This window comes from Rhodamnia argentea, chromosome 11 (genome assembly GCF_020921035.1).
Source record: "Rhodamnia argentea isolate NSW1041297 chromosome 11, ASM2092103v1, whole genome shotgun sequence".
NCBI lineage: Eukaryota > Viridiplantae > Streptophyta > Magnoliopsida > Myrtales > Myrtaceae > Rhodamnia > Rhodamnia argentea.
The window spans coordinates 20,210,412-20,230,504 of NC_063160.1; the positions used below are offsets into that span (position 1 = coordinate 20,210,412).

The window sequence follows — 20,093 nt, forward strand, 5'->3', positions numbered from 1 at the left end:
ATGAAAACAGCCAGATCCGACTGCATGCAAATATTTTATATCTTCCGAAAGGTTCAAAAATATTTCCATGCCCACTGAAAATTCGAAACATTCAAGAAAGAATAACAAGTCCTAGACCCTAGGGCAAGAGGAGTTCAGCATCCAAATGACATCGATAAGTGCAGAGGGGCATTGGTAGAGGTCTAGGAATAGGACAACAAAATGCCAACGACCATATATATTTTCAGTGAGGAAAATACAAGCTACCGGAAGAAGACGATAAATTTGTTGCTAAACAAAATTGCCCACTTCTTGCGGGATTCAAATATGTACACTTCAAGTAGCCTTAGTCACCTGCCTTTGACAAAATGCGACGTGAGAAGTTTTGAGACTGAGAACCCAGTGAAAGAATCGACCTCAAAAAGTTCTCTCAGTTTCCCATCGCATATAACTTTCCTCTTATCCGATGGATCCTTTGAAACCAACAGAAAACTTTGTCAGAGCCAAAAACTAAAAAATATTTCTTCAAGTTAATGTCAGATAACTTGACAACAGTACTATATGTTAACAATTGAAAATTATAAACACCAACTAAAACATGAGCTGGACGAGTCATGAGCCACCCACATTAAGTTGTGGTTTATCACATGATGAATGTAATCTACTAGGCAATATTGTTGGAGTTACGAAATCAAAAAGGAAAGATTCCGACATGTAATAGTCACCACATACCTGCAAATCATTTTGTTTTATATAATTCCACATTCGCTTTACGACGTCAGCTCGAGATAATGCAGTTTCACCTGTGCCAAAGAACTTCACTAAAGCATCTGAGAGGGGTAGGGGGGCAGTAAAACCAGAACCTCTTTTCTTCTGCTTTTCATCTTTCTGCTCTTCTTCATCTGGACCGAGTAAATAAACATATAACTTTTCTAAATGACGTTAGGCTGTTCTCCTGTAGGGGGGGTTGCACAATTCAATAATGCATGGAACCCAAGGGTGGTGAATACACCACTAACCAATTGATCATCTCAAATGGTTAACCTTTTCACCTCACCTTCATCTCTTGTTGAATCACACGTCTCCTTCTTTAGAGAATCCTTCTCAGGAGCTGGCAATCAGAAGTAATGAAATAACCACCATCTTGTTACATGAGATCAAGAAAGTATAAGACAGCATTGCTATAGAGAAAGGCCACATGATTTCGATGAATTTGTAAGACAAAATTCAAGAAAACCATCATCATTTTCCACTTTCAATTTCATTTTACATCTCTTAATTTTCACAACCAGCATTTTGCACCCTGAACTTTGTAAATAGACTTCAGATTTCATCTAACATCAGATAACATAATTGCCATTTTTCTTCAAAAGTATTTTCTGAGTAAATAAACATATAACTTTTCTAAATGACGTTGGGCTGTTTCTCCTGTAGGGGGGTTGCACAATTCAATTTTTCACCTCACCTTCATCTCTTGTTGAATCACACGTCTCCTCCTTCAGAGAATCCTTCTCAGGAGCTGGCAATCAGAAGTAATGAAATAACCATCTTGTTACATGAGATCAAGAAAGTATAAGACAGCATTGCTATAGAGAAAGGCCACATGATTCCGATGAATTTGTAAGACAAAATTCAAGAAAACCATCATCATTTTCCACTTTCAATTTCATTTTGCATCTCTTAATTTTCACAACCAGCATTTTGCACCTGAACTTTGTAAATAGACTTCAGATTGCATCTAACATCAGATAACATAATTGCCATTTTTCTTCAAAAGTATTTTCTGAGCGCACCCACAATGGCAACATACCGGCAGCCTCTTTTCATCAGCCCCCATATCAAGGCACTACGTACATGTGTCTCTTTCCCGACTCAGCTCGTCTCTCTCTCTCCACCCACCGAGCCTTCTCTGCAACTTTGTCGCCTTGGATAGATGGCTATTGACCATTGTCATTCTCAAGTAAGAGGGTGAATGATATCCAGGATACCGAGCACAGTCCAGATATCACATAACCTCAATCAGCAAGATTCAAGATCTGACAGAACTTGCGAGCAGACAGAGTTGAGAGAGAGAGGGGCGGGGGGAAGCACATGAAGGTTGTCAAGGCAATGGCTGCTCTCCGAGAGAGAGAGAGAGAGAGAGAGAATAGCTTCAATGAGACTGACAACAGTGGAGGCGCTCGCAACTAGGTTACAGTCAGGGTATTAGCGGTGGTTGCTATTTGGCGACTTCAAGTTTCTTTCCCTATTTGCAATCAAAATTGACCAAGAATCTAGTGGAACCATAGAACAAAATGGAAATAACAAATAGTAAGGCCATTCAAGCCGTGTCTATCGGATACCTGAAGTTAGGAATCAATAGAACCATCTCACATTATTATCTCTTCTCTTTTGTTTGGTATATCTCACGCTGTTTTCAAAGCTCATCCCAAATTCACAAACAAACAATTTCAAACTAACAGCATCATCATTTTCACTCGCTAAATTGTTTCTACACTTTACCACCACCAAACAGCCTGGTCAGGCAAACAAGTAGCAGAAACATGTTTACTCAGGTAAATTTTGACACTCTTTTTTCAGACAGACCAGGGACAAAGGCAACAGAACAAAAACGAAATGTCATATAAACATCTCCTTCAGTTGTTGCACACTATAATGAGAATAAGTTAAGAAATTACCTTCTCCATCATTTAATGGCCAAATATGCTTGGAAAGGGCTTTATTCATTTTAAACATGTCGATGGAATCCACACAAAAGAGGGACCGTAGAGATTCATCACAAATGATATTTCGCTTATTCTTTGGATCTTGCAAATTATTTGCCCGGATGTATGCCCAAAGCCTCTTCACAACCTAGAAAAAAAAATCGTAATGGTAATGTAAATTATTTTGACCCCTCCATTACTTTCCTTGGGTCAAAGGAAATTTAATAATGAGATGGGAGGAGGTGTTCAGGTGAAAAGCCTATTGCAAGAATTTGGTGATTTTTTAAAAAGTACTAACATTACCTCTGTTCTACCCAGCTCAGGCGCCCCAGTGATCAATTGAAGTTGGGGAGAGAGGCTGCACAATTTATTAAACCCACCGCCTCTTTTCTTAACTCCTTTGTCCTCTTTAGAAGACCTAACAGGTAAGAACATGAAGTTGTGAAGTAAAAACACTACTAATCAATCTACAGTTACCTATCAGCACAATGACAGCACTTATCCATAAGTACAAAATTGAAGACATCCTATAAAACAACCACAGATGTCTCCACTCAAAGAACAAACTAGAAATTTCGACCAAAAAAATAAAAATAAAAGAGAACAAACTAGAACACATATATAAAGCTTGACTATAAACAGGCCTCAAACTATAAATTTCAGCAGCACAGCAAATCTCACAAAATCCTTCACTATCGTTTTAAGTTAAATTGCATGAATCAATGAGATAAGAAACACCTTTTAGCATTCATATAAAACACAAGACGGTCTACTTGCACACATCTCATATCTCCATTCTCAGTATAATATTGGAGTTAGAGGACTCTTCTGCTCAAATAAAAAGTACGGAACTGTGGGCAAATTGTTGCTTTGACTTAGAGGGCTTAATGCCAAGTAAGCATAATACCTACCCTCTGAAGCACTGCAGTACTTCAAATAAACGATCAAATAAAAGAAAGGACCCATGAGGAAGGATCTCCAACTAATTGCTATCTCCAATCAGGAGACAGCAACTCGCTGGCACAGCACTGCAAGTGAATTCTACCACTGACAAAAGTACTGTTGTTGTTAATAGAGTTAAAACTCATGCAGGATGCATCTAGGAATCATAAGAAAACTTAAGGTGAAAACAAAAGCGGGTTCTCACCCAAAATCCACCTTCTTTTTATGTATAATGTTGAATTACTTAAGAAACTGATTACAAGAATTTGGAAAACTCATTTATCTCACCACCATGTCTCTGAACCAGATCAAAGAATGAAGCACCTACCCCTTTGATCCGTTCGTCAGCGCAGTCAATAAAATAATGGAATGAATATCTCCAAAGCAGATGCAACACACCATATTGCCCGGCTAATCAGCCTGCTTTCCGTGATAAAAAACTAAAAGACCAGTCTGCAAAGGAAATACGGAAAAGTAGAAAGCCTCACCGTCCTTTCTTGCTTCTCCGTCCATTCATCTCTTCCTCTTCCTCATTTTCATTTTGTTCATCTTCTTCAGCTTCTTCCATAGCATTGCTGACTTCTCCATCTGACTGAGAGTTGACGAACTCCTCAATCTTGGTCTTCTTTATTGAATTTTCTGGGTTTCACATCAATTATTTAGCACATAAATCGAGCCATAATAAAAGTGTCCCTTCCAGAAGGTATAAAAAACATACGAGAAGCAAATATCTCCGCTTTGTGTTACCATAAAAATGACCGTGGAAGAACAAGAAAAAATAAAGGCCACAAAGGTGCCTTGCTGGCACCAATTGTTAAATTGTTATATTGTTTGCTATAAGAGATCATAGCTAGAGAAAAATAATCAAGACCATGTAGCACACAAGAGAACAAACAATGGTTAAGCATCAAGAAGAAGGCATTTTGCCTAGCTTCACCATTTCAAACTGCCAACCAAAGGACACAATATCTGGAAGTTTCTAACCGAGTTGTTTAGAAATCCCAGCTTGATATGAATTTTTTAAAGTTAGGAGCTGCTATTTTTCTCAACGGTTCAGTGCAATTGAACCTGTCTTCGCATGGCCCCTGCAGATTTGACCCTTTTACTCCAAAAAACCAATCAACTACTCCTTTGTCCAGCGTCTTTGAGAGTTCCGTGAACCAGAACACAGACAGCTTTCAAATTAGATGCAACTTGTAGCTCTTCTCAAGTCTCACCTCGGGAAATGGCTAAGCTTTTGCCAAGGCATTCACCCTGAAACTAAAGTAATGCCCATACCCTCAGAATCCGTTCAATCTGTATCTGGCTGGGAGGTGGTAGTGCAAGGACTGCTCGGAAGCCAAATATGGCAAAAGAAAAAATTCCTCGGTTCCTCAGGTGCTTGACAAGACTAACTCCTCCCACGCCACGCAATGGGAAACTTTGACACAAAATTACCAGATAAGACCTGAGATCCTTAAGGATAAGGGCTTCGTTATTGAGAAAGAGGATATGTACGAAGGACACAGCCAGAGGTATGCCTGATGCCTCAAAGAATGATCATTTATACGTCGAAGTATGACTACTCTGGTAGCATGAATGCCTATACAAATGGCACCTGTACAACTTAAATTATATAACTGATGACTACTTCCGATCAGCAAGTTCTGTGTGTGCAAACATTCAGAACCCCCAAAAACAAAGTTGCAACTAAAACATTGTAGACTCCATCTTAATTGATTCAGCTTTGACAGCCCTAGAGGTGACACAGACCTAATGTTTCTTTCTATAACCAAGAAGGAAAAAACGGGCAGGAAAGAGTCCCTCAGTTTATGTTTGATACCTCATTAAAAGGAACTAAGAGTGAAATAGAAGAGATCAAGCCAAAATCAAAAGGAAGCGTGGTTGTTTATGTACCAAAAGCAAGGAACACTTGGTAACTCGCGTCATCCTGCAAAGATAAAAACTAAAAGCGAAGCATGATATCTAGCCTCAAAGCCAAAGTTCAGCAGTAACTTATAAAAGGATCAAGGAAGTACCATCGTCGGCGTCCAATGGCCATATGTGCTTGGCAAGGGCTTTATTCATCTGAAACATGTCTATGGAGTTGACGTGGAAAAGCTTGTGCAGTGATTCATCGCACAATATTTTACGCCTATTGCTAGGATCTTGCAAATTTCTCTGTCGGATATGGCTCCAGACTCTCTTCACAACCTAGATTAAGAAAGGAGAGAGTGAATCCGATGTGTGTGATACTCTTCCGATAAATCACAATCCTTTTTTATCTGGATTTACCTCTGTTCTTGCCAATGTAGACTCTCCTACAAAACTTTGAAGCTGTGGAGAGAGGCTGCACAGCTTATTGAATCCTCCTCTCCTCTTGATTACTTTTTCCTTACTTGCCACACTAGAGAAATAACAGTCACAGGAACTACCCATTATAATCATCAGCTAGAAGCAATGCTCGGAGACTGTAAGATCGGTGCCAGTGATATCTAACCAGATAAGATTAACAGGGATCTAAAGGATTAGCAAAGTACTTCATAAAACCCCACAAAATAAAATCCAGAAGTCCATTAAATCAATAAGTACAAATAAGAGACTTTCCAAACTCTCACCTGAGAATCCTTTTTCATACCTGAATTTTCAAATGTTAACTTCAATTTCAAGCAATGGTTAATGCATTTAAATGTTTCTAATGTTTTTGTAGCTTCATAGGCAACTGGATGATGTCATCAGATGAATGGACAGTCAAAAAGCAACTCCAGATATATTCATGTAGTCAATTGAAAAATAGGGAACAAGCCAGCAGACTACTGCTTTCACCGATTGCATTAGCCAAGGAATCATCATCGACAGAGGTTATGAAACAACTTCCTTCTCATATGGTTCAATCTCTAACTAAAAGTGATGCACTCCAATCAGATAGGAAATCTGTTTAATACATGATTTATTGATAGGCACAAACCAAGAGTCCAAAAATCTCCGATAACATCTGATTAAAGGGACAATTCATCAGGGTTAACCAGCATTGCAACAATGGAACGTTAGAATTGCAATTAGTTTAGAAAGCTGACCCCTAAATCCCAACAAAAATACTCGACCACTGGCTCCAAGAAAAGACAGGAATGTAGCAAGTCGCATGTTGCAGAAGACTTAGCCAAAAGAAGGACCCCCGACTATCCATCCCAGTTTCCAACGGCACTTGAAGAAAAACAAAATCTTCAATGCACCCGCACAACATTCTAACGGAAACATTATGTTTCAATTTTGCTCACTTTCCCTGTCCGAACTCCCAAATAACACGTAATCAGAAAACTCCAGAGAATAACCAAAAAGCATGCAGCGTATTCTAGACAAAGGACAATGCAATACGGAACAAACACAGGATTCGCACTGATTAAGTTTGACTTTCACAGCACCGGAATCGGCAATGATCGTCTCCCTCAAACCACACCTAAAACTACATCCACTATCTCAACTTAGAATGAAGGCGAACATTTGGAAAAAAGTTCAGAAAAAAAAAAAGAGCCTTTCTTTCAACAAACATGATACGTCATTCCAAAACGAAAATGCTCAAAGGAACCTCGAATCTTACCGCCTCTTTTTACTTTTCTTTCCCTCCCCCTCGTCCTCGTCCTCTTCCTCTTCTTGCGCAGGGTCGGGACCGCCGCATTGGCCGTCTTCATTGGCATCTTCCTCCGAAGTTCCAATGGATTGGAGATAAACGTCGATTTGTTCTCTGATGAGCGTTTTGCGGTCGGACAAATCGAGGCCGAAATCCGCCTCCAGTTGCCGCCGAACGGAACCGGCCGTGGCCTGGTCGAGGTCCGAATTGCGCAGGATTTCCCGGAGCCGGCTCACGAGGTCCGATTCGGATACCATTTTCACCTTTTCGTTGCGGGGGCCGGCGACTTTTTCCGATGAAGAAGAGAGATTCTTTGGAGTTGGCGTCTCATGCAGAGTGAGAGAGATTGAATCCAATTTGGGGGCTTAAAAAAGGCGACTGCGAAGAGGGCCGAAGAGGATATAAGGGCCAAGGGCATTTGTGGCATTTCGGCAACAAGAATCGGATTGGCCGGCTCTTCTGTGTGGAGGTTGTCCTTAGAGTCGGACCGGTTTCAGTGATTGGTTTGACCGGTTGAACATATCTGAGGTTGGTAAGAACGAGGAAGTTAGGAACTGATGAAACTATGAACCGGGTGAGCAAAATGGAAGTTAGGATTCGGATTTCTTTATTTGGTTTGCCAGAGAAATACAAATAACGTGAGAAAGGAAGGAAAGTCGTGACAAAATGGGTAAGTATACCTTTATCATTGAGTCCACACATGAATTCTTGTGTGCAAATGGCCGAACCTTCGAGGAGTGATGATTGCTTTTGTTATCAAATGAAGCAATGTTTAAAATACCCATCCTTTCTAATTAGAGTAATCAAATATGCGAGAAGAAATGAAGATGGGCAAGATTTATTTCCCATTATAGATAAAAGTAATTCTTTCTTGTAAAGTACCTATTTCGGTACTAAGGGTGGGTTGATAACCCACAGCATAAGGCTTTCTATCCTACATGGCGGATACTTCATGTCCTGCCCGAACGAAACGGAAGATATTGTCGATAAATAGAAATATGTCCGGTTCATTAACATCTTAGAAATATTCCGGCATAGTTAGAACGGTCAAACCAACTCTCATACGAGCTCCGGAGGGTTCGTTCATATGTAGATGGGAAAGTACTTAACAAAATTACCCAATACTCATGCACTGTATTTGTTCAATACGCATTTTGTATGACTATTGTTAGATCAACTAGATCATCCTGTATACCAATATTCTGTCCCTATTCATCAATACGCGAGGGGTTTACCCAACCAGCTACTCCGGCAACCGATTTTGAGGGACAATGGGGTAGGAATGACACGTGGACTGCATGGACCAAAATGTCCTTGTGATTGTACTTTTGTGAGGGACCTGGAGACAGACACCTGGATTAAGCCGTTGGACCGGTCGCCCGAGGCCCATAAGGGGAGGGATCATGGGCTCGATCGAAAATTGTGAATCTATTGCAAGGTATCTTCGTTTCTTAGTAACATATCATATGCTCGATACCATATATTTCTTGTGCGATTCCTCCGACTCAAACTACTTTAAATTACTCTCGTTCGAATACCAAACAAAAATTAGCTCTTTAGAATTCCCAAGTATATATTTTGCTTAGTTCTTACAACCGGAATACTAATCGAGATATTTGGAAAATTATCGGTTCAACCAGCAACAGCAGTGTGCCCCCATTGCAGCAGCGAACTGATGAAGTAACATACATTAATGCCCATTGTGTTTATACTAGTATTTCTCTACCTTCAATGTTTTTTTTTTCCATTCTTTCTATCTCAAAATATGGAAAATCATTTTATTTTAGTCGGATTAGTACCACGAAAGTACAACATATTTTTAAGATTCCTATTCCGGTTCTGATTTTTAAATTTAATTTTTAAATAATGAATTATGAAATAAAAAATAATAAATTATCAAATATAAATTGTAATCAAATTGTACATTGCAATCAAATTTGGGAGGGGAAAAAAAAGGAATGGGGAAGGGGCTTGAACTTAATGAATTATCATTAAGCGTCTACATATCTTCTTGAGGATAAAAGAATCAAAGCCCATGTAGTTCTTTTACCTTTGATAACCCCAACTTACCTCATCGTCAATCGTCGCTACCCATTCCGGTATTCATGGTGGTGGTATTTCCATCATCATCGAAGAAATCGAGTTCATTGTTGCGATCCATCTTTTGTTTTTGATGTTTAGCCTTTGTCCAATCATCGACATAAGGTTGAGCCTTCATCAAATCCGAATGTAATCTTGAACGTCGGTTGTCTAAAATGTTACCTCCAGCGCTAAATGTTTATTCAACCGCAATTGTTGAACAAAGGGTTGCTAAAACCTTTCTTGTGATGTGAGCCAGAATTGGGAATTGGATTGAATGCCTCTTCCACCACTCTAGAATTTTGAAATATGTGCCTCTTTCGAAGTCACAAAACTCAAAAGAAATAGTTAAATAGATCTCTATTTCATAAATATTACATGTTGCTCCCTTTTGTCCTTTTTGACTACTCATCAGTAGTTTGTACCATCTACTAATTCTACCTAGATCCCTGCTTTGTACGTCATTAAGTTGGAAAGATCTACTATCACCTCTTGGATTATATCTACTACAAAATTCATTATACAATTCTACTATTGTGTCTTTAACGGTTGCTTATATAACTCTAACATTTATTGTTGCATTCAAATGTAAACATTTATAATACATATTCAAATAATAACCCAAACCATCTAATTTGGGATGTGTGGATCGAAAACAAAAGCAACCAAATAAATAAGAGGAATGTTGGTATAATAATGCAGCCATTTTGTTTGCATTGCTATAATAGTCGGAGCTAATTGATCATCTTTTTCATATTCTTAAAAAACACCAACAATATTAACACACTCTATTAAAAATAAATGTGTAGTAGGATAACAAACACCGGATAAAGTATAAGTTGCATCGTTAAAAACTTTTAAAAAATCTAAATTGTTTTTGCAAATATCTCACTCTAGTGGGAATAAATTAATTTCAGAAACATTATTCAAAATAAAAGTACACAATAAATCTTTATATGCAAAAGATTGATTAAGTAACTCGTATGTAGAATTCCAATAAGTCCGAACAACTTTTGGAATTTTTTTTATTTTCTTTTATTTGCTTTATAAAATCTGTCCCATTCTCTCATAATTTGAGGATGTTTCCATAAAAATTGAATTGCTATTTTTATTGGGCTGAGAAAAGCATCAAGAGTTCATAAACCATCTTGTACACATAAATTTAAAACATGACAAGCACATCTAATGTGAACAAATTGTCCACCAAAAGCGGGTTTATAAATCTTTTCTAAAATGGGAATGGAAGCGGTATTTCCCGCGGCATTATCGGAATCAATTGAAAAAAATTTATTAATCAAATCATATTCTTCTAAAACTTGCATAATTATTCTATAAATATTATTGGCTGTATGCTTATCATCAAAAAATCGAAATGCAATAACTATTTTTTGAATGTTCCAATCGTCACATGTCCAATGACATGTGATACCCATATAAGAATGAGTTTGTCAAGAATCACTCCAAATGTCGCTATTTATATGCACATGTCTATCAAAATTCATAAACAAGTTTTTCAAATATTTTTTTCCCTTTTTTATAAAGTCCAATAAGTTGGCATGCAAGCATATTTCTCGAAACATGTTGTGCTTGCGAAGTACATCCAGTGTTTATAAAATAATTAAAACCAAAATTTTCACCAAAATTAAACGGTAAACGTTCAATGGCAACAAATCTAGCTAATTATTCTTTGTAAACTTTTTCATTGTAACGAAATAAATGAGAAGTATTAGGATTGGCGTATCCAGAAATTTATTGTTGACTGGTGTCGATCCTCATTTGTATTGCATGTTTCGATTTCATATGCCGTTTAAATGTTTCATACCCGCCTCCACCTGTAAATTTGTATGTTACCCCACAATATTTACATTTTACATTATACTTATTTTCGCCTAAATGTTTCTTCGTAAAGTGTTCCCATATGTTGGATGTACCATCCCGTTCCTACTCCTTTGTTATTGAAATTTTTTCAACAACGGTAGGAGGATGAAGACTTTCTTGCATTGGGATGTGCTCGACGTTGTGAATAACGTTGATATTATCATCCTCGTCTACCCAATATGCAAAATCACGAGGACCATATTCATGAGGATAATCGGATTCCCCCATTTGAATCGGGCTTTTTCCCCTGTCACCAGCTTTGCTTCCATTTGTTATTTTTTTAGAGAATTGAGCGGAAAGGGGATTCAAAAAATTGAAAGAATTGAGCCGAGATTGAGAGAATTGAGAGATTTGAGCGGATTGAGAGAATTGAGAGAATTTGAGAGAAATTGTGAGAAAAAATGAAAGATGGAAAGGGGTATTTATAAAGATTTGGGATAGTTTTAATAAATTAAGGAAAAAAGAAAAAAAATAAAAGGGGGGGAGGGAGGGGGAGCCGTTGCTTGTAACGGTCGAGAAAGAGCCGAACGGCTCTTTCCCTAATTTAATTATTTTTTTTTAGCCGTTGGGCCGGTCGGTTTTAGATTTTTAGGACCCGTAATCGGTCCCGTATGGGCCAGGCCGATTTTGGTTTGGAACCGGCGGGCCCGATCAACGGGCTGATTACGGTTGGTCGGCGGACCGGTTTCGGGCTCAAATTGGCTCGTGGCCACCACTATGTGGGGAACCCGGAGATAAACACCTGGACCGATTCGTTGGACCGGTCACCCGAGGCCCATTAGGGGAGGGATCATGGGCTCGATCAAAAATTGCGAATCTGTGGAGCAGAATCTTAACATTAGCCAATTAAAAAATTTAGAACCACAAACTCAATTGCTTCTAGTGCAAGGTATCTTCGTTTCTTAGTAACATATCATATACTCGATACCATATATTTCTCGTGCGATTCCTCTGACTCAAACTACTTTAAATTACTCTCATTCGAATACTAAACAAAAATGGGTGACCCAGATTGAATAAAACTTAAAAAAAATGAACGGGGAAATGGGGAAAAGAAAAAGAGACCGGTGATTGGGGTGACTACGTGATAAAATGCGGGGGCGGTCGTTGCTATTTTTCTCATGAAATTGTTTAGAATGCAAAGTCATTTCCTGCTTGATGCTGGCAATAGAAAAACGAATCTCTAAGATAAAGTTTAGCTCTTTAGAATTGCCAAGTATATACTTTGCTTGGTCCTTAGATATTTGTAAAATTATCAGTTCAGCTAGCAGCAGCAGCAGCATGCCCCCCATTGCAGCAGCTTGCTGAAGTAACATATATTAATGCCCATTGTGTTTATACTGGTATTTCTCTACCTTCGACATTTTTTTTTCTTCCATTTTTTTTTTCTATCTCAAAATATGGAAAATCGTTTTATTTCAGTCGGATTAGTACCACGAAAGTACAGCATATTTTTAAGATTTTTTTTTTATAACTATGTCGTATTGTTTTGGTCTTTTCAAAAAGCCACGCCTTATGATTTGCACTTGATTATCGTAGAATGGCCATTTACAATGACGAGGTCTTAAACTGTTATCGCATGATTGAGCAGATTTGTCTAAATAAGTTTATTTAACGTAGCCTCGAGATTCTTTTTAAACATGTCAATTAAAGAAAAATTGTTGTTCTCAAAGTACTTGTTATCACTACATATAACCAATACTTTGAAAAGGACAATCTTTTTTCAATTCAGGTATTTAACAAGTGCTCCATGGACATCTATCGATGAAATCATATATGCATACGTACAATTAATTTTCTGCACTTTTGTAAAATCATCAATGGCAAAAATAAACTCTTTAGTAATAAAAATGGGCATGCTTTGATTTGTTGCAATTATCTAGAATTCTTAATTAACATAAAAAAGAAAAGGGCAAAAGCCACTAAAAATTCTAGACTGTAGCCATCGAAACACATTTACTATAAAATTCTTTATGTGCCAAGAAAAATATTAAATTTGTACTTGTGTAACACATTTTCTCTCTGTCAATGGTACCGTTAAAAATATACCTACATGAATGCCGGAAAGCAAACGATGTTGACAAGGCATGGGTAAGTGAAATAAAAATGACGTTATTTTGGATGAAAAATCATTCCACACAACATTAACGGGAGGGTAAATACATCCTATAGGTACAAGTTTGAAATTTGTTATCCCACAAGAAATATTTTAAGATAAATGTGTCGTAATAAGTATAATTTAATTTTTTTTAATATCATAAAAATAAATTTGAGATAAATGTGTTTTCAGTTTTTTCGTGGCTTTTTTCTTTTAAAAGGAAAAAATAAAATTGATTTTTCACATGGGTAAATAAAATAAAAACGAAGTTATTTTAGCTGAAAAATCATTCCACATAACCTTGACAAGAAGATAAAAATATCATATAAGTACAAGTTTGAAATTTTTTACATCGCAAGAAATATTTTAAGATAAATGTGTCGCAATAAGTATAATTTTAAAATTTTTAATATCATAAAAATAAATTTGAGATAAATGTGTTTTCAGATATTTCCGTGGCTTTTTTTATTTTAAAAGGACAAAATGGAACAGATTTTTTGTTTTGGGTGTCGGAGAACAAGGGGGAAGCAACAGTGCCGTCCCGTCCAGCTAGTTTTTGGGCAGTTGCGGGCTGTTCTTTGTCCAAGGGGGGGAAACAAGCCAATAAAAAAGGGCACCTCGTAACCTGTGAATCCTTATCCGTTGTAAATGGACCTTCGTTGCCCCTCCCCACTTCACTTCCAAGGCATCGCTCGTCATGTCACCGAAAAAAAAACATCCTCCGTTCTTTGGAACCTCTCGTGCTTGTTGGTGGAATTGAACAAGAGGCCTCCAGACAAATCCGGATCTCTCGCCCGCTCCTCGGTCGCCAGAAATTCGGAATTTGTCTGTATCGTCGATCCAATTGCTACGTCAAGAGAGGAATGACTCGAGACACGAGTCCAATTAACGTCAGGCGGTGTAGTAATGACCGTCTCAATCATAATAAACGTTAGTTTATGCCGGAATGAACCATGGCAAACCGAGGTGAGAGTGAAATTCCAATTAGCGCCTCGGTGATCGTCAATCCCGATAGCACATAAAGCCCTTTCAATGTTGGAAAGAGTCCTCCATTATCGGCGAGGGAAGAGAAAGATACCGCTCCGATGCCGCTACGTATTTTTGCCTAACACCTCTCCTCCGACAGTCTATACATCAAAAGTCAAGGGTATTTTCGTCAACTCAACCGCCCCTCCAAGCTTCACTGACTCCCAAGCCGATCAGCTACAAGCCCCTCTCTATCTCCATCCTCCATTACTAACTTTTTTTTTCTTTTGTTAAAAAAAAAAAAAAACAAGCACGAAATGTTCGTAGCTAAGGGGCCGAATTGAATAAATTAAGGAGCCTAATTTAATTTACAAGGTATTTTATGATTTCTAGATAGACGGATTTTCATATACGAGCCCATGAATTTCAGTTATAAAGTAAGTATATACTCACACACGCATATATCTATAATAATCATATTAATTCTTACTTAAACAAATATTATCCGCCTTTAATCTAATTATTCATTGCAAATTTAATTCAATCTAATTTACTTTTTTTTTTCAAAGCCCATTTTCAGAGTCATTACTCTGTAATTAAAATTTATTATAAATCACAATATGATTGAACATGCGCGTCGCAGTCTATATTTAATTTCTCATGTTATGTATGAATTAATCTTCGAATTCGAATCCCGCACCGGTGATGTGTTCCGCAATATAATTATTGCCGGGCGCAGGTGAGACAAGCGAAGGGGCGAAAAAGTAAAATGACAGAGAGAGTCAATATTTGAAGGACAAAAAAGTCTTGATCTTTTTCCTAATGGCATCTTCTCTCTCTCTCTCTCCTCTGTGACGTTGAACCTCTCTGGATAAGACATAAACAAATGAAACTGCTGCTGGTGCTGCTGCTGCTTGCTTTGCCTGGAGAGAGAGAAAATCAAGGTCTCCCTCATAAGAACACCCGAAGCTTTTATAGAGAGAGAGAGAGAGAGAGAGAGAGAGAATTCACGAGCTAAGCACCGACTTTCGCGACACTCGCTTCACAATCCGTCACCCGAAAACCACTTTAAAATTAAAGAGCTGCGAAGCGGAAAAAGCAAAGGCAAAGCTCTCTCTCACGGGTCGATCGATCTCCCTCCGCCTATCCTGGTCGAGCCACGTCACCGCGGGCCCAACCCCCAACCGCCCTTCTTCTCGAGCCTCGATCTCCGATCGGGACTTCGCCTTTTTGTTGTTGTTGGATTGGGGGGCGTTTTGGTGAAATGAGCTCGATCATGCGCAAGCTCCGCGATTGAGTCGCGTAGGGTTTTGCCGAGGTTTTCTTGCGTCCGGTTCTTCCGCGTTCGGATTGGGGGGGTGGGGGGGACTCCGAGTTCCGTTTTGATTGGCGAGGATTTGCTGCTATGGATCGGTCGGCGATTACCGTTGGACCTGGGATGGACCTGCCGATTATGCACGACAACGATCGGTACGAGCTCGTGCGCGACATCGGATCGGGGAATTTCGGCGTCGCGAGGTTGATGCGGGACAGACAAACCAATGAGCTCGTTGCTGTCAAGTATATCGAGAGAGGGGATAAGGTTTGTTGCTGATTTTGCCTCTTTTAGCGTTGCTTTTTTAATTATAGAATGTTTTTCTCTGTGTAGTACTTGCTCTGCGATTCTTAAGATCTTGTTTTAATGAGCTATGAAAAAAGTTTGAGACCTGACGGCATTATGGCAGTGCTTCCTGATGTCCTGGCTGGTTAAGTTGGGCCGGTTTCTTGCTAATAAACATGCTTGTCAACATGGGCTGACCTGTTTGTGGAATTCTTTTGTCTGTAATATCGTATTCGTGTGTCTTTTGAGTTTTATTTTGAACTTTCTATGCCCTGAACTGTGTTGTGGAAAATTTGATGCAAAATTTGGAGTCATGAATCCGTATCCTGACTTGTTAAGATGTTTTAAGTACTTGTGTTAAAATATACCCTCTTGTTCAAAAGTTATACTTCATTTAGAGCTGTATGTTTAGAGTCCAAATTTGGAAAATACATCCCCTTCCCAAGCTCATTATACTGGGGAATAGTGAGTCATTGTTCTTGTATTCATGCTTTCATACATTGTTAGAAGGATTAACTTTTTCCTATCAACAAAATTTTGTTCGATTTTGCTGCTTTTTGTGACTAACCCACTTGTAATCGTCATATAAATTCTTAGATAGTTGCCCCTAATAGTTGAGGGGTTTATTCACTTGAATTCCTTCCTTGTGGGTATTAGGTACGCAGAAGATCTTGATCGTATGATGCAAATTTTGAGAGAATGGGTTCTAGACTCATATATTAGATTTATGCTGAAGCACTGTAGCTTTCTCTTCTAATCGAGAAGTGACATGTTGCTATTTTGCAACAGATAGACGAAAATGTACAAAGGGAAATCATTAACCACAGGTCACTAATACATCCCAACATCATACGATTTAGAGAGGTTTGTATCCAGTGAATCCCTTTTACAAGGGAGAACTTTCCTGCCATTCTTCCGATTGGGTTATATCACCTCAGACCCTTGTTCCTCCATCTCTCTGTAGGTCATATTAACGCCAACTCATCTAGCTATTGTCATGGAATATGCAGCTGGTGGAGAGCTCTTTGAGAGGATATGTAATGCTGGCAGATTCAGTGAAGATGAGGTTTTTATTTATTTTGTGGAATCTTTTTCCCCTTCTCCAGGCGATTTGCCGCTGAACAAGTAAATAGATACCTTCTTTTGCTGCAGGCTCGGTTCTTTTTTCAACAGCTTATATCAGGAGTTAGCTATTGCCATACAATGGTATGCCAATGTTGGATTTTCTTTTCTATTCATCTCACTTAGATACGTTGTCCAGTCATCGAGTCTGATCCCCTTTGTCCTCATCATCCAGCAAATATGCCATCGTGATTTGAAACTGGAGAACACATTACTGGATGGAAGTCCAGCTCCTCGTCTGAAGATCTGCGATTTCGGTTACTCTAAGGTCTGATATGCTCACTTCTGTGAATTTCAGATTGAATTTCTTGTAGTTGTTTAGGTTGGCTATGGATATAGAAGTTAATTGGCACTCGGTATCAATTTTATCAGGGAGATAACAGTTCATTCTGTGTTATATGCGGCAGAGCTTTGTTCTTCTGTTAGCATCTCCTCAATGCTGCACCAAAAGCTTTTGTTTGCTTTATCAACAAAAAAGATTCGTCTAAGTCACTTCGTTTCATTTTGTCCAAGTTGCTTATCTTTTTGTCTAACTCACTTCCTTTCTTTGTTAGTTTTCGGAATACCCCCATTCATATGTCTGAGATCCACGTCTATGAATTGGAAGTTATCTTACCCATCTCTTTGTTGTTTATTCATTGGCAGTCGTCCTTGCTGCATTCGCAACCAAAATCAACTGTTGGAACCCCTGCATATATTGCTCCTGAAGTTTTACTCAAGAAAGAGTACGATGGCAAGGTATTTAAAGTTCTGTTCCTCTAGTGAATTCAGAATCTTGGATTTTCTGGGGTACGACTGGTTGATGGTGCTAGTCCTCCTTTCATATCTTTGTCACTACTGCTATTGGCTCTTTAAACACTAATTCTCCTAAAAAAATATATCAATTTTTTGTTTCTATCTAAATTCAACTTTGCGGATAACTAATGATGATATCGAATTCTTTGCAATATGAAGCTTCTAATTCGGTCTTTAACTGCCATCAGGTTGCAGATGTCTGGTCTTGCGGGGTGACCTTATATGTGATGTTGGTGGGTGCTTATCCTTTCGAGGACCCTGAGGACCCCAAGAACTTCCGACGAACCATACAAGTAAATGATTGCTAAATCTAGAAGTCACTTTTCTGATTGGTAGAACTACTCTTGTCTTATTTTTTTTCCTTTCATGCAGCGAATTTTGAATGTCCAGTACTCCATTCCTGACTATGTTCATATCTCGCCCGAGTGCCACCATCTGATTTCAAGGATTTTTGTGGCTGACCCCACGAAGGTTAGCTTACCTGTCTTTTTTGCTTTTCTTGTCCAGAGCCAGCATGATTAGCTGCCCATTTGATCTCAGACAAAGGGGAAGTCTATGTTTGGGTCTAGTTTGATCTGTAAACCTTCACTTGGACGGTTTTTCTGTTTTTGCCGTGCACTGTACTGAACTTCCCAAAGTCATAGTCAACATTTTTTTAATAATCTCCCATAAAATTTTCTTCCGGGGCTACTTGTGTGACAGAACTATGTGCACTTCCTCGGCTATAAACAGGATGGAGGACTGATATATAGTTTGATTCCTTCTGCATTGAGCAGACAGAAGGTGTTGAGAACTGATTCGATATTCGTGTTGTATCCCTCTATTCACGTGTCAATTCATTCATTTAGACTTGAGGATTTAGTTTCTTTGCTTTGTGCTGACTTCATCTGATAAGACACGGACAAGGAACCTAAATCTTGCGAATCTCACATCATGTTATTTTGCTCCAGAGGATAACCATTCCTGAGATACGGAATCATGAGTGGTTTCTGAAAAATCTTCCAGTGGATCTCATGGATGAGAACACAACAAACAATCAATTTCAGGAGCCAGATCAGCCTATGCAGAGTATGGAGGAAATCATGCGGATCATTTCTGAGGCCACCATACCTGCTGCTGGTGCCAACAACCTTAACCAGTACCTGACTGGTAGCCTCGACATTGATGATGACATGGATGAAGACCTGGAATCAGATCCTGAACTTGACATTGATAGCAGTGGCGAAGTAATCTATGCAATGTAGTTTGTGACAGTAAACTTCCATGAGATGATGGGGGTAATATTGTATATCTTTCTGCAAATCAGAAGTGAAGTCAGGTGGTTGAAGCTTCTTTATGGTGTTCATGATGGTGAACTGTTGTGCTGTATGTTGTTTCATTTTGTCACAGATGCATCTTTTTACTTATAAATCTTGTGTAATGTGATGTAGACACCTCGTTATGTCTGCTGCTTTTGAGGGGTTGCGTTTTGATACCTGCATGCCTGGTAATTCAAATCACCTCATATCAAGACAATAGACGCTGCTTTTTTTTTTTTTTTTTGGGAACTGGCAAGGCAGCTAACATCCTATTCGACAAAGCTACAAGAAAGAAATGAGAGACAAACGCCAGCTTAAGAGCATGTGCAATGGAACAGGCTCGAAAACAAAGCAAAAAATCGGCACCTTTCCCTCTAGCAGGAGAAAGTCGGTCCAAATCCAAATTGCCCACTTGCTCATTCGGTCCACCGGGCGGTGTCCCTGAAGCCCTTGCGATGCCACAGTAAGATTAAAAAAAAAAAAAAAAAAAAAATGAAAATGTTATTAAAATTTGTCCATATCGGTGTCGGTAAAAAAAGCAGACTAAATTGGTACAATTGTAAAATGTTTATGATTTAATTGGCCAAAAAAATAGATTAAGACAATTGACATAGTTTTAGAATTTTTTTGGTAATTCTCTCCTCTGCCGAGTGGGATAGCTTTTTTGAAATTTGCAAGGTGTGCAGATAAATCCGCTCCTATATGAACTTGGTCGCATTAAAATCTTCCGGCCCATAACCTGGTACGCATATCTTTCTTTCCCCTATTCCCCCTGCACTTGGGCCACCACAATCTTCGGAAAAATTATTCAAAAAGTCCTAAACCTATTGCACTTGTGCCAATGCAATCATAAACCTTTCAATTATATCAATTTAGTCATAAATCTTTTAATGATTTGCCAATTCAATCATAAATCCTTTCATGAATTATCAATTTAGTCCTTCCGGCAAATTATTCAAATAATAACTTTAGGACTAAAATGGAAAAAACTTCAAAAGATTTAAGATTAAGTTGGCAAAATTTG

At 38.5% G+C, this 20,093-nt stretch overlaps 3 protein-coding genes across 6 annotated transcripts in view; 2 read left to right on the forward strand and 1 right to left on the reverse strand.

Moving 5' to 3' along the window:
* The window catches only part of LOC115735585 (DNA repair protein REV1), an 870,695-nt gene that overhangs the window by 385,389 nt on the left and 465,213 nt on the right, over window positions 1-20,093 (forward strand). The window lies entirely within an intron of this gene.
* On the reverse strand, window positions 190-7,584 carry LOC115735853. 2 transcript variants are annotated; one of them, XM_030667279.2, is made up of 10 exons: window positions 7,204-7,584; window positions 5,901-6,012; window positions 5,645-5,819; window positions 4,115-4,265; window positions 2,988-3,102; window positions 2,658-2,832; window positions 1,445-1,498; window positions 1,037-1,090; window positions 712-881; window positions 190-452 (listed from the first exon to the last, which is right to left on the reverse strand). In XM_030667279.2, the coding sequence occupies exons 1-10, from the start codon at window positions 7,488-7,490 to the stop codon at window positions 330-332; spliced, it is 1,416 nt and encodes a 471-aa protein (XP_030523139.1). In that variant the 5' UTR covers window positions 7,491-7,584; the 3' UTR covers window positions 190-329. The 2 variants fall into 2 exon arrangements, with proteins under 2 accessions (XP_030523139.1, XP_030523140.1); XM_030667280.2 differs by lacking the exon at window positions 1,037-1,090.
* On the forward strand, window positions 15,616-19,245 carry LOC115735684 (serine/threonine-protein kinase SRK2E). 2 transcript variants are annotated; one of them, XM_048272944.1, is made up of 9 exons: window positions 15,616-15,836; window positions 16,644-16,718; window positions 16,819-16,920; window positions 17,007-17,060; window positions 17,152-17,244; window positions 17,622-17,714; window positions 17,960-18,069; window positions 18,146-18,242; window positions 18,722-19,245. In XM_048272944.1, the coding sequence occupies exons 1-9, from the start codon at window positions 15,660-15,662 to the stop codon at window positions 19,013-19,015; spliced, it is 1,095 nt and encodes a 364-aa protein (XP_048128901.1). In that variant the 5' UTR covers window positions 15,616-15,659; the 3' UTR covers window positions 19,016-19,245. The 2 variants fall into 2 exon arrangements, with proteins under 2 accessions (XP_048128901.1, XP_030522922.1); XM_030667062.2 differs by having other exon boundaries at window positions 17,960-18,064; window positions 18,144-18,242.

Bases quoted from the DNA above. Each gene is read 5' to 3' on its own strand.
- LOC115735684 (XM_048272944.1), top strand. From the start codon at position 15,660: ATGGATCGGTCGGCGATTACCGTTGGACCTGGGATGGACCTGCCGATT. The intron at 17,061-17,151 runs GTATGCCAATGT...CTCATCATCCAG, and splicing joins TTAGCTATTGCCATACAATG to CAAATATGCCATCGTGATTT. The intron at 18,070-18,145 runs TGATTGCTAAAT...TTTCATGCAGCG, and splicing joins CGACGAACCATACAAGTAAA to AATTTTGAATGTCCAGTACT.
- LOC115735853 (XM_030667279.2), bottom strand. From the start codon at position 7,490: ATGGTATCCGAATCGGACCTCGTGAGCCGGCTCCGGGAAATCCTGCGC. The intron at 6,013-7,203 runs GTAAGATTCGAG...TTATTTCTCTAG, and splicing joins AAGAAAAGTAAAAAGAGGCG to TGTGGCAAGTAAGGAAAAAG. The intron at 5,820-5,900 runs GTAAATCCAGAT...TTCTTAATCTAG, and splicing joins CTACATTGGCAAGAACAGAG to GTTGTGAAGAGAGTCTGGAG.